At 37.2% G+C, this 13,775-nt stretch overlaps 1 protein-coding gene and 1 pseudogene across 1 annotated transcript in view; both read left to right on the top strand.

Annotated features, from left to right (window-relative positions):
* Nucleotides 1-13,775, top strand: part of SLC30A4 (solute carrier family 30 member 4) — a 32,108-nt gene that overhangs the window by 2,371 nt on the left and 15,962 nt on the right. Inside the window, exon 3 of the mRNA XM_070377848.1 lies at nt 7,053-7,199. Within this exon, the coding sequence (XP_070233949.1) occupies nt 7,053-7,199 (147 nt within the window). The remainder of the gene's footprint in view (nt 1-7,052; nt 7,200-13,775) is intronic.
* Nucleotides 7,324-8,311, top strand: LOC102275767 (nucleophosmin pseudogene; annotated as a pseudogene).

Below are 13,775 nucleotides of genomic sequence, written 5' to 3'. Positions count from 1 at the left end.
CTTCTTGTCATTATGTCTCATCTCAAAAGATATCTCTTAAAACCTTTCTGACTGCCTATAGGTCTTTTCTCCCCTGTTCCTTCCCCCACTTTAAAAGCCCTCAGACTATCTTGCTTGTATATTCACTTGTTTAGTATCAGTGTCCACTGAAATATAAGCTCAGTTACCAGCACACAGCACAATGACTAGCAAAGAGTATACATTCAATACATTTTTGTTGAATTAATAATTACTGTTTGAGAATTATAAATGTTTACACTGTAAAGAAAGGAATAGAAGCTGAGATCAGATAAGGTATGCTCTCAGCAGACTGAGTCAATGATGCCCAAATTCACATGAACTGGGAGTCATTCAGTTAATATTGAATATTTGAAGTTAAATCACATTTAATCACAATTTCCCCCTTAAAATTAGAGTTTACACCTATAAAAATTACTAGGATATAATTGCCCTGACATTTTTTAAGTCTCTTACTTGGTAAATGATGTTTTGTGAAAGGTACAATAAGCATTTCTTTTCAAATACTAACTTGATTTTCCAAGTATGAAAATCTTGTCAAACACTGTAGAGATGCTAGTACTTAGAATAGACGTTAACAATATTATTCAGAATGTTACATAGAATTAAATGGTAAACAGTAGAGCATTTATTGCAATGTGTCAAAAGCACTTAGAAATAAAACGTCTTCTATATGAACCGTGAACTTCCTGATGTTCAAGCTGGTTTTAGAAAAGGCAGAGGAACCAGAGATCAAATTGCCAACATCCACTGGATCATGGAAAAAGCAAGAGAGTTCCAGAAAAACATCTATTTCTGCTTTATTGACTATGCCAAAGCCTTTGACTGTGTGGATCACAGTCAACTGTGGAAAATTCTGAAAGAGATGGGAATACCAGACCACCTGACCTGCCTCTTGCGAAATCTGTATGCAGGTCAGAAAGCAACAGTTAGAACTGGACATGGAACAACAGACTGGTTCCAGATAGGAAAAGGAGTATGTCAAGGCTGTATATTGTCACCCTGCTTATTTAACTTATATGCAGAGTACATCATGAGAAACGCTGGACTGGAAGAAACACAAGCTGGAATCAAGATTGCCGGGAGAAATATCAATAACCTCAGATATGCAGATGACACCACCCTTAAGGCAGAAAGTGAAGAGGAACTCAAAAGCCTCTTGATGAAAGTGAAAGTGGACAGTGAAAAAGTTGGCTTAAAGCTCAACTTTCAGAAAACAAAGATCATGGCATCCGGTCCCATCACTTCATGGGAAATAGATGGGGAAACAGTGGAAACAGTGTCAGACTTTATTTTTTGGGCTCCAAAATCACTGCAGATGGTGACTGCAGCCATGAAATTAAAAGACGCTTACTCCTTGGAAAGAAAGTTATGACCAACCTAGATAGTATATTCAAAAGCAGAGACAGTACTTTGCCAACAAAGGTTCGTCTAGTCAAGGCTATGGTTTTTCCTGTGGTCATGTATGGATGTGAGATTTGGACTGTGAAGAAGGCTGAGCGCCAAAGAATTGATGCTTTTGAACTGTGGTGTTGGAGAAGACTCTTGAGAGTCCCTTGGACTGCAAGGAGATCCAACCAGTCCATTCTGAAGGAGATCAGCCCTGGCATTTCTTTGGAAGGAATGATGCTAAAGCTGAAACTCCAGTACTTTGGCCACCTCATGCAAAGAGTTGACTCATTGGAAAAGACTCTGATGCTGGGAGGGATTGGGGGCAGGAGGAGAAGGGGACGACAGAGGATGAGATGGCTGGATGGCATCACTGACTCAATGGACGTGAGTCTGGGTGAACTCTGGGAGTTGGTGATGGACAAGGAGGCCTGGCGTGCTGCAGTTCATGGGGTTGCAAAGAGACACGACTGAGCAACTGAACTGAAGTGAACTGATATAGAAAGTATGGAGTAATTTTTAAAATGAAATAATTTAAAAATCTGAAAGAGGAGACTTGATTTTGAATCTTGGGTTTGCTCTGAGATGTTCTTTCCATTCAGAAATGGAAAGGTCAGTTCTTTCCATTCAGCAAGTATTTCTTGGTATACTTACTGTGTACCAGGCAGTGTGCTGTGGTGTTCCAGATACACAATGGAGAACAAAACTATTATGGTCCCTACTATCTAAAATACTTAATCTAATGTTTGGAGGACATTATGTCCTTACGTCCTTTCTTTCCGTTCAGAAAGGTCAGTTCTTTCCATTCAGCAGTATTTCTTGGTATACTTACTGTATACCAGGCAGTGTGCTGTGGTGTTCCAGATACACAATGGAGAACAAAACTATTTGATCCCTACTATCTAAAACACTTAGTCTAATGTTTGGAGGCCATTATGTCCTCCTGTAATGGAGGACACAGATGTTAAACATGCAAGTAAATTTAAAATGCAAGTGGTTTTAAGTACTGTGAAGAAAAAGAACAAGATACTATAGGACATAGTAATCAATAGGACATGGTTTATATATGAACCAGATACAGTTAAACCAAAAAAAGAATATTAGGAGTTATTTAAGAAAAGGGAATGGAAGAGGACTTTTTTCCAAGCAAAGAGAACAGCAAATTCAAAAGTCCTAAAACCATCAGTTCTTTAAGAGGACCTAAAAAGAAGACCAGTTGGCCAGAATATAGTAAGCGGGAAAGAGGTAGGGGGCCCAGATCAAGTAGGTCCTGACAGACCATTTTAAATGAGTCTATTCTTTAATTCTAAGTACAATGGGGACCCAGTGATGGCTTTTGAGTAGAGACTGACATGATGGGATTTACTTTTTAAAAAGATAACTCTGACTCATATGGAGAGTGGATTGGCTGGTACAAGAGCAGAAGCAAATATATTTCACAGAAGTCCCAATAGGAAGTGATTATGACTTGAAATAGAGTGGATGGAGAAAAATACACTGATTGAGAAACATTCTAGAGGTAGCTTTGGCAAAATGGCTAATGAGTTGAATGTGAGAATTGATGGGAGAGCAATATCAGGAATGATTCTGAAATTTCGTACCTAACCTGCTTAGTGTATGTAAATGTGTATCATTTATGAAGCAGGGAAGGGAGAAAATACAGAACAGGATTTAAGCATGGGCTCAAGGGTTGTTTTAGACATGTTAAGTATTACATGTATGTGAAATAGGCATGTAAAAATGTCTAGTGACCTATTATGTGTAAGTCTGTCATTCAGAAGGGAGGTCAAGGTAGATGCCATAGGAATAGAAAAAATTATCTCGAGAGCCCAAGTCTTGAGTAACTACCACTTTAGAAGTTGGGCAGAAGGCAAACAAGTATCCCAGAACTGAAGAAAAGAGTATTTCAAATTGGAAATAAATAAGTTAAAGCTGCTGAGAGGCCCAATAAGATGAGAACTAAAATATCCTTTGGATTTAGTAACAGTTACTGACTGCTCTAACAGCTGCATGGGAATGAAAAAGATATATGTATACACACACACAGACACACACACATATACATATATCCACATACATATATGGAATATATATATATTATCTCCACACTGCTGCTGCTGCTGCTAAGTCGCTTTAGTCGTGTCCGACTCTGTGCCATCCCATAGACGGCAGCCCACCAGGCTCCCCTGTCCCTGGGATTCTCCAGGCAAGAATACTAGAGTGAGTTGCCATTTCCTTCTCCAATGCATGAAGGTGAAAAGTGAAAGTGAAGTAGCTCAGTCCTCTCTGACTCTGAGTGACCCCATGGACTGCAGCCTACTGGGCTCCCCCATCCATGGGATTTTCCAGGCAGGAGTACTGGAGTGGGGTGCCATCGCCTTCTCTGTATCTCCACACAGATGGGGAAAACTGGAAAGGAGACAATAGCAACACAAACTAGAAAGGAATCATGTAAAAGGTGTAACTGTATTAATAGGCCCAAGAAAGCCAATTCCTAAACAAGCAGTGGGAAAAACCAAGACCCAATCCAGTTTATGCTAGTGCATCAGAAACACCTAGATAACTTGTTAAAACACAAATTGCTGGACCAGAGTTCCTAATTAAGTAGTTCCGGGGTAGAATTTTCTAACAAGTTCCCAGGAGATGCTGATGCTGCTGATCCTGAGTACTACAATTGAGAACTGCACTAGAGAATACTAAGCAGGACTAGAATTGGTTGTATCAGGTACCCCTCTAAGTGGGTAAAGAGGAAGGCTAAAATAAGGAAAGTTTATGAAAACTTGTTTAAGAGCCAGTCAGATATAATAGTGTAATAATGGAATAAGTATCCATAGAGATAAAATGAGATCATGAATCTATGAAACAAGAATAGGCTATTCTTAAAAAGAAATTCAGAGTAGAAAAATATATTTTGAATAATAAAAACATTAAAATATTTTTTAACTCCAAACAAATTAGCAGATGAATTAAGATAGTCTCTTACAGAATAGAGCAGAGAGATAGAAGATCATGGGAGAAGAAAGGCAAGAAAGCTAGTATATGAGTTCAAGTTCCAAATAATAGGGGTTTGGGGAATAGAGAAAGCATAAGAAAGAAATTATCAGCAACATAGTTTAAGAAATTTTCCCAGAACCGACGGGTATATAATTACAGACAGAGTCAATAAAAGCCCAAATTGGATGAAAATAATACCACACCAAGGTACGTCATTGTAAAATTTCAGAAGACTTATTTATTGCTGCAGGCAACTGGTGTGTTAACAACTGTCTCTTATTGTTTTTGACAAACATTCACTGTGGTTTGCACCAGGGCCAAGTTCCAAGTCAAGTCAAATAAAAAGAACCTTGCAAGTATAGTCTCTGAGGGAATCACCAGACAGGTCAATCCTGGCAGTGGGGCTTTTAATGACCTCTAACTCCATCCAGGATGTCCCTGGTAGCTCAGATGGTAAAGAATCTGCCTGCAATGCGGGTGATCCGGGTTCAATCCCCAGGAGAAGAAAATAGCAACCCACTCCAGTATTCTTTCCTGGAGAATCCCATGGACAGAGGAGCCTGGCTGGCTACAGTTCATGGAGTCACAAAGGATCAGACACAACTGAGCGACTAACACTTTCACTTTCAACTCCATCCTATTCCTTACAGTGGCTGCCAGGCTGAGGTTTTCACTGTGGTTACTGCTTGTTAGTTTCCAAGGCTACCATGGAATTGAAGAGGGAGAGATTGGGTATAAAGCAAGTTAAAATGTCACAGAGCTACTGAGCTTCTTATCAAGGTTGAAACTTTTTCCTTGAATAAATGCTACCTGTATCAGCCTTTGTTTAATTAATGTGCATAGTTTTCAGAAAGCTGGTTTGGACCATTTTTGCCCATGTTCTGTGCCTTGTATGGAGGAGATGATTTTCAGAGGTCCTTACCCTGCTTTCTTTGCTGGTGATCGCCACATGTGGCTCTTTAGGCTGACTAAAATAAATTCAATCCCTTAGTTGCTCTAGCCATATTTCAAATGCTCAAAAGCCACATGTGACTAGCAGCTACTCCACTGGCCAGCGCTGATAAAATATTTCCATCATCTCAGTTTTACTGGACAGTGTGGCTTTAGGTATTATCCTCATTTTATAGATGAGTAAATTGAAGCTCAAAAATGAGTAAGTAACTTGCTCAAAGTCTCTGAAATTTCAAAGTCCTGGAAGCCTGGCATGTTGCAGTCCATGGGGTTGCAAAGAGTTGGACACGACTCAGCAACTGAACTAAACTGTTGCTATTAACCACCAAGCTGTATTTTCTCTCAGTGATTTCCAGCTTTTTCATGTCAGGGAAAACATTAAAAAATGGTATTTGTATAGACAACACTGGGATAAATGGATGTGTCTACAAGATCATCAGCCCCACTTCTGCTGCTCTTGGCTCTTCACACCCATCGTAGGAACAGGGGAATCAACAGCTCAGCACATTTAAGTGTCACAACATCCTGATCATGAAATTCTGCAGTACACTATAACAGTAGTTCTCATAGTGTGGTTCCAAAACCAGAAGCATCAGTGATGACCTGGGAACATGTTAGAAATGTAAATTCTCAGGCCTCATCCAGATCTACTGAATTAGAAATTCTGGGAGTAGGGTCAAGAAGTCCATAGTTTAACAAACCTTCCAGGTGATTGTGATATACATACAAGCTTGAATACTCTGTATAATAAAAATTTATTCTCTGAATGGTGATAGGAAAATTGGTTGACCATAATGGAACAAAATAAAAATAATAAATAGTGTACATATTTATGTGTGTATATATATATATATAAATACACACACATATATAATAAATATAAATTTATATATACAGACACAGATACACACACCCAAATATATGAAATATATACATTATTATTCTTTACTGGAAAACCAGTACAAAAAAATTGTATTCTAAATGCCATCTTTTATCCCTCTATTAGGAGACACTGCTATTTATATCTAAGAGAATCAGTTATTTTTTATCTTTTGTTTTGAACTATTGACTATCTTACAAATTTCTTTAGTTTATGTTCAAGCCCTCCCAAATTAGTGAATACCTTTTGTTCAGCTTTATTGTAATATTTAGATATGGTGGTTATTAAGTTCACTAACAGTACTTAGCAGTAAAGAATATGACCCAGGTTTGATCCCTGGGTCATGAAGATCGCCTGAAGCAGGGCATGGGAACCCACCCTAGGACTCTTGCCAAGAGAATCCCATGGACAGAGAAGCCTGGCAGGCTGCAGTCAATAGGGTCGCACAGAGTTGGAATCAACTGAAGCAACTAAGCGGCAGCAGCAGAATTAGTAGGTTGAGTAGAAGCTGAAGTGCTAAAACATAAAACTTCTCTTGTGTTAGCCACCCTTTAGTGCCTCTTAACTTTTTTAAGGTCATTGATTCCTCAGAGAATCTGTTTCTAGAAATGGACAGTCTCACCAGAAAAAAAAATATATGCATAGTTAATGTTTTACATAAAATTTCAGGATACTTTGACTTAATTGCAATAGGATAATTATTTAGTTAACTTTAGGTGTAAGTTCATGTTTTGTGGAATATTGTATATTTGGGGTTTGATTGCTTATGTTTGTTATTTTAATTAACTTATTCCTTCTTTCTTGTCACCCTTACTCTAAGGTGGATACATTGCAAATAGCCTAGCAATCATGACAGATGCACTTCATATGTTAACTGACCTAAGTGCCATCATATTGACCCTGCTTGCTTTGTGGCTGTCTTCAAAATCACCAACCAAAAGGTTCACTTTTGGATTTCATCGCTTGGGTAAGTAATTGGGCATTTCTTTATTTATAAAATTTATAGTAAAATCACAATGAACTGTATAACCTTTGATTAACTAAAGGCTTTCTGGTGATAGCCTGTTAGAACAAAGCAAATGAAAATAGACAAATAGGCTTTTTTCCCTGGTGTGATTCCGTCCTGCGCGGCTGCTGGTTCCAATAGTAGTCGTTTAATTCCGTCCGGCTTCTCTCCCACATAAGTGCGTGCAGCCAACCCATGGAGGATTCAATGGACATGGACATGAGCCCCTTGAGGCCCCAGAACTATCTTTTCGGTTGTGAACTAAAGGCTGACAGAGATTATCACTTCAAGGTGGATAATGATGAAAATGAGCACCAGTTATCTTTAAGAACGGTCAGTTTAGGGGCTGGAGCAAAGGATGAGTTACACGTTGTTGAAGCAGAGGCGATGAATTATGAAGGCAGTCCAATTAAAGTAACACTGGCAACTTTGAAAATGTCTGTACAGCCAACGGTTTCTCTTGGGGGCTTTGAAATTACACCACCTGTGGTCTTACGGTTGAAGTGTGGTTCAGGGCCTGTGCATATCAGTGGACAGCACTTAGTAGCCGTGGAGGAAGATGCAGAGTCAGAAGAAGAGGAGGAGGAGGTGAAACTCCTGAGTATATCTGGAAAGCGTTCTGCCCCTGGAAGTGGTAGCAAGGTTCCCCAGAAAAAAGTGAAGCTTGCTGCTGATGAAGATGAAGATGATGACGACGATGACGATGATGATGATGATGATGATGACGATTTTGATGAGGAAGTTGAAGAAAAAGCTCCAGTAAAGAAATCTGTACGAGATACTCCAGCCAAAAATGCACAAAAATCGAACCAAAATGGAAAAGACTCAAAACCGTCAACACCAAGATCAAAAGGTCAAGAATCCTTCAAAAAACAGGAAAAAACACCGAAAACACCTAAAGGACCTAGCTCTGTAGAAGACATTAAAGCAAAAATGCAAGCAAGTATAGAAAAAGGTGGTTCCCTTCCCAAAGTGGAAGCCAAGTTTATCAATTATGTGAAGAATTGTTTCCGGATGACTGACCAGGAGGCTATTCAAGATCTCTGGCAGTGGAGGAAGTCTCTTTAAGAAAATAGTTTAAACAGTTTGTTAAAAATTTTCCGTCTTATTTCATTTCTGTAACAGTTGATATCTGGCTGTCCTTTTTATAATGCAGAGTGAGAACTTTCCCTACCGTGTCTGATAAATGTTGTCCACGTTCCATTGCCAAGAATGTGTTGTCCAAAATGCCTGTTTAGTTTTTAAAGATGGAACTCCACCCTTTGCTTGGTTTTAAGTATTTATGGAATGTTATGATAGGAATAGTAGTAGTGGTGGTCAGACAGATGGAAATGGTGGGGAGACAAAAATATACATGTGAAATAAACTCAGTATTTAAAAAAAAAAAAAAAAAAAGAAAATAGACAAATAGGAACACCTCCAAATGCATTATGTGTTATGCATTGGCTTAGGAAATGAAGCTATTTAGATATATATCTTTAGATATATATCTTCCAGGGTACATTCAGATATATATCTTCCAGGGTACTAAATAGCTTACACGTGTAAAATTACATGGTAATCAGGTACTTCACTGGCAGCCCAGTGGTTAGAACTCTGTGCTTCCACTGCAGGGGGCACAGGTTTGATCCCTGGTCAGGGAACTAAGATCCTGCATGCCATGGCACAGCCAAAAGAAAAAAATTATATGATGATCATTAATCTTCAAATGTTGTTCCCTGTGTCCTGAAGATGTTAACAGGAAAACAGTTTACCTTCAGTTTACTGAACCAAGTAGAACTATATGTATTTAATTCATCAATGAGTGTTAACTTCTTTCTTTCACCTCAGGCTTTCCAATCAAAGCTACTGTAGTCCAGGTTTGGAGCACTACTGTAATTTTTATAACATACTGTATGGCTGACCTTCACTGTGGCCATTAACTATAAATACAACAAAGATTCTCTGCTTGACCAAATCTCCTGAATCATCTCCCAAGCCCATCTATGTTCTTCCTTGTAAAATCTAGTTTTATGCCAAGCCAATTTAACAGAAACCCCATTCTCAATATTTGGTGGGTCATCCCCAGGTGATGTCTCATCACCCTGGCTTGTTCTCAACATGACTTCCTATACCAATCTCAATGGCTTCCCCCAATCTTTAATAAAGTCTTCTTTACTATGTTTTAACAAGTGTCATTGAATGTTTTTCTTTAACAATGCACACATATTTTATTTTCCTATTTTGAATAAATATTAATATTCAATTAAAAGAGGTTAAAATCATACATTGTTATCCACACAACTCTTCTTCTTGCTTGTTTTTTAAAATTTTTACTTATTTTTAAAATACATGTAGAACAGTCACTTGAATTAGGATATGAAGTGCCATATGACCAATTTTTGCGTTTGCTTAGAACCTAAAAATTGACATTTAAGTAGCTTCAGCAAAACTGGTCTTAAAGAACTAGAATTAACATCTTTTGTAGAGACATTGACACTTTGGGCTAATATATTAATCAGTATCTCCCCTTCTTTGTTACTTTTTAGCCTAATCTTAATATGTAGGTCTCATATAATTTAATAGTTGAGTCTTCTGGTGTAAAACTTAACATTGTACATGAATGGCTGTATTCCAAGTAGCTGTCCAGGTCATAACTTCGGGGAATTATCTGGCATCCCCATATCTCAGCATCCTCAGCTGCTGTACAAGAGAGGTAAAGCCCTGAATGAGGTCTTTCTGTTACTTGTTAAGCCAATGCATAACACATAATGCATTTGGATGTGTTCCTAAAAAAACTCCCACTGCTAACTGACACATTATACATCCATTTATTTACTAATTGCCTTGGGGTTTGTAAAAGCTTCAAAATTATTCTCAAACTTTAATCTTTTTGTGATGTAAACTCTTGCAATTTAAAATCAGAACTCAAACACAGCATCATGGAATGGGGATTTTTATTTTCTAAAGAGAGTATATTCATTTTAGATTGTAGATCCCTTGGAATTCTAATGAAAACAGTGGAATTCTCCCCTAACATAGAAGGTTCTACAAATGATAAACTAAGAACACATAATCAGGGAAATTCTATTAAATGTCAAAGAAGTATTTTTTATTTATTTGGCCGTAGATTACAAGCACTACGGAAAGATGAAAGAAAAAAGAACTGACTGGCTCTATTGTATTTCTGTATATTTCTATAGAAAGTCATATTTTTCCCTTTCCTTAAAAGTACTAGTTCAAGATGGTGGACTAGAAATCAGCATTTGAGATGGGAAATACATTTCAATAGGAAATACAGAGTACCAAAACAACAAAGAAAAGCAAATGGTTGGGTAACCAATAAACAGGAAATTTCTGGAAGTTAGAAAGTAGATGGGAGTGGGTTGAAGAAAGAAAGAAGCCAAGGAACAGCAGCCTAGAGTACATTTGGGCAGGAACTGGATCAGCCTAATGGAACTCCAAAGAAGACTCAGGGACAGAAATGGCAGAAGTGAGAAAGAGGGCTTAAAACAAGATTAATTGAATGGCTATAAATGGGAAACTGCTCCTACTAGTCAGTCCACTATGTCCCTACCTTCTTCCCATCCCCACCTCCCCTCAGGCAGTCTGCATTTTTCTCCATGTGAACACCAAATAGTTCTTCCAAAAAGAAACTGAGCCAAATGTTTGGAGAAAGCTGAGACTTTAGTGTGAATGTTGATGCTCCAAAATAAATCTTTTTCATCCTAGAACTCAGGGTTCTGCAGCCTTAGAGTTTGGTTCCCCACATACTCACGCTAAAGTAATACACTTGTCTTAGTCTGCCCTGCTCTTTACCCCTTATTCATACCTATTTTAAATAGTTATGTGTTATCCTTCCAGCATTTACTTTTTTGCATAGTCCTGTCCTTCTGCCCTAAATGTGAACAGACAACCAAGAATCTTTTAGGAAATGAGAAAAACCAGCAGCATGAAAGAAAGTTAAAAAAAAAAAAAAGAAAACTAACAAAAATTTGTCCTACCTGAAAAGAGGTGACTTAAGAAACAGAGGAAAATGTTTTAAATTACTTACTAATATACTCAGTATAGTAAAACAGTAAAATATTTTGAAAAAAACATGTAGAAAAAGCTCTTTGAAATTGAAATATTACAAAAAATTAAAACAAAATTTTTTTTCAATAGGACTAGAAAATATAATTAAGAAAATCCTCCAGAAAGACAAATGTCAGATGATAATATTTATTTATGAGATCTAAAATATGATATAAATCAACCCGTCTGTGAAACAAACAGACTCACAGATATAGAGAACAGATTTGTAGTTGCCAAAGGGGATGGGGGGGTGGGGGTGGGTAGGGGAGGGACAAAATGGAAGTTTGGGATTAGCAAAGGCAAACTATTATATAATAGGATGAATAAACAAGATTCTACTCTATAGCACAGGGAACAATACTCAATATCCTATGAGAAACTATACTAGAAAAGAATATGAAAAAGAATATATATAATTGAGTCACTTTGCTCTGCAGAAGAAATTTACAAACATTGTAAATCAACTACAATAAAAATTTTAAACAATAGTAAAAAAGAAAAAAGTCTCCCAGAATACAGAACAAAAATAAATAAAAATAGGAAGAAAAAGTTTAAAACTATAAAAGAATGATCTGGAAAGTCTGAAGTATACTATTAAAAACCTCAGAAAAAGAGACTTAAAAAATAAAAAGGAGTGACTGCTTCAGGATTATAGGGTTTCTTTTTGGGGCTGATGAGCATATTCTGGAATTAATGGTACTTGTTGCACAACCTGTGCATATACGAAAACCCACTGAATTGTCCACTTCAAAATTGTTAAAGTGGTAAATTTTGTTATTTGAATTTTATCTAAAATTTTTAAGTCATCTAAAAAATAGAAGGAAAAGGATTGTTGTGATACAGATAGGTGAGTATTTTCCAGAGCTAAGAAGGGAATCACACCCTCACACTAGAAGGGCCTCTTGAGATCTTTTTCTTCTTTGTATTCCAAAATCTTACAAGGATATATATAGATAAGAACTTATTTCACTTATTCTGCTCTTTGAAGTAATGAAAGAAAAACTTACGATGATCTGAGGAGGATTAAAAAGGCAACAAAAGTATGTAGAACTGAACAAAGCTATAAACTGAAGCAGTGGCTGTCCTCATGTGCTATAAAATTCCACAGCTTCACAAGTAATCTAAGTTCTCTAGGGGAGGGTATGTTTACATTGGACGCATTTAGAGAGCGTGCCTCTTAATGACCTCCCAACTACCAAGACTTGGGGATTCAGGTCCTAAAGAACGTTTCGGAAGGAATTCCCCCTAAGAAACTTCTGGTTGGTTACTGTGCTGTTGAATTTTGTTTTGCTTTGATGGCATGGGTGATAAGAGTTGGATTTTTCTTTGTTGATTTACTTTGTATATATATAAAACTGTCACAGAAGTCAAAAATTAATTTTTAAAAGAAAAAATTTACTCAGAGAAGCCTGCTTTCATCCTGTCCCCTCCAACCCATCCTTCTGCCCTACTCCTAATTAGCAACCATTTTAATTACTTTCTGTCTGACCTTCCAGCATTTCCTTTTGAAAGTATAAGAAAAAAAAAATATGTATGTATGTTCATATGCTGCTCCCCGCAACCCTTTCCTACGCAAAGGCAGCATACTAGAGGTGTATGTCTATGGATAAGAGTTAGATATTAGTAGTATCATACCCTAAATTTATTTTCTTTTTGTCTTCTCATAACACTTTATACATGTCTAATAGCATTTATCACATTTTTATAGATATTTTTATGAGACAGTGTCTCCTTCTAGACCATGAATTGTCTAGGGACAAGAACATAAAATACGGAAGTCTATGGCTCTGGCACTAATAACTGCTGTATAAGGTATCATTAATCAGATTGTTACATAGTCAAAGCTGAGTAAATATGGATATGAAAACTGAAACAGATAATCTAGTGATCCTTAAATCATTTGTTTTCCAAGTTAAACCGACTTCCAAACTGAGAGTAGGAGAATTTTTTAAATTTTGGGATAAAACTGTTTGGGACTTGAAAGCATTTGTCTATAATTCTGAATAGGTTTATACTCACAAACTTTAAAAATTTATTTGGTCAGTAACAGAGCTGAGTTGTGTAGCCTGGCTTATAGGTCCTTCAGACTAATTAAGAAACTAGTCAGAAGGGAATTTCTTCTCCTTATCTTAGTCAGGGGCTGATCCCACGTCTGAGATCTGCTCTTTCACTAGCTGTATGACCTTTAGGAGAATGACTTGACTTAACTATGGGTTTCTACTGTAAAATAGGGATGATAGTACTTTTATTGCAGAATTGTAAAAAAAAATAAAAATAAAAAGACAGAGTTAAGGTAGTATAAGTTCCTAACATGATACCTGGCACAGAGTAAATTCTCACTAAAAGTTAGTGTCCGCCTTCTTTTCCTTCCTTCTTCTATCTGCCAGTTTATCATCTTATCCAGACTTTTCTTATCTCTCAAAATGTTTCATGTTTCAAAACCGCCTGCCTCCCCCCCACCCCAATCAAAATTCTTATTTTCTT

The sequence above is a fragment of the Bos mutus genome, chromosome 10, assembly GCF_027580195.1.
Source record: "Bos mutus isolate GX-2022 chromosome 10, NWIPB_WYAK_1.1, whole genome shotgun sequence".
Lineage (NCBI taxonomy): Eukaryota > Metazoa > Chordata > Mammalia > Artiodactyla > Bovidae > Bos > Bos mutus.
The sequence above is the reverse complement of the archived record's forward strand: the minus strand, read 5'-3'. Positions and strand labels throughout refer to the sequence as shown.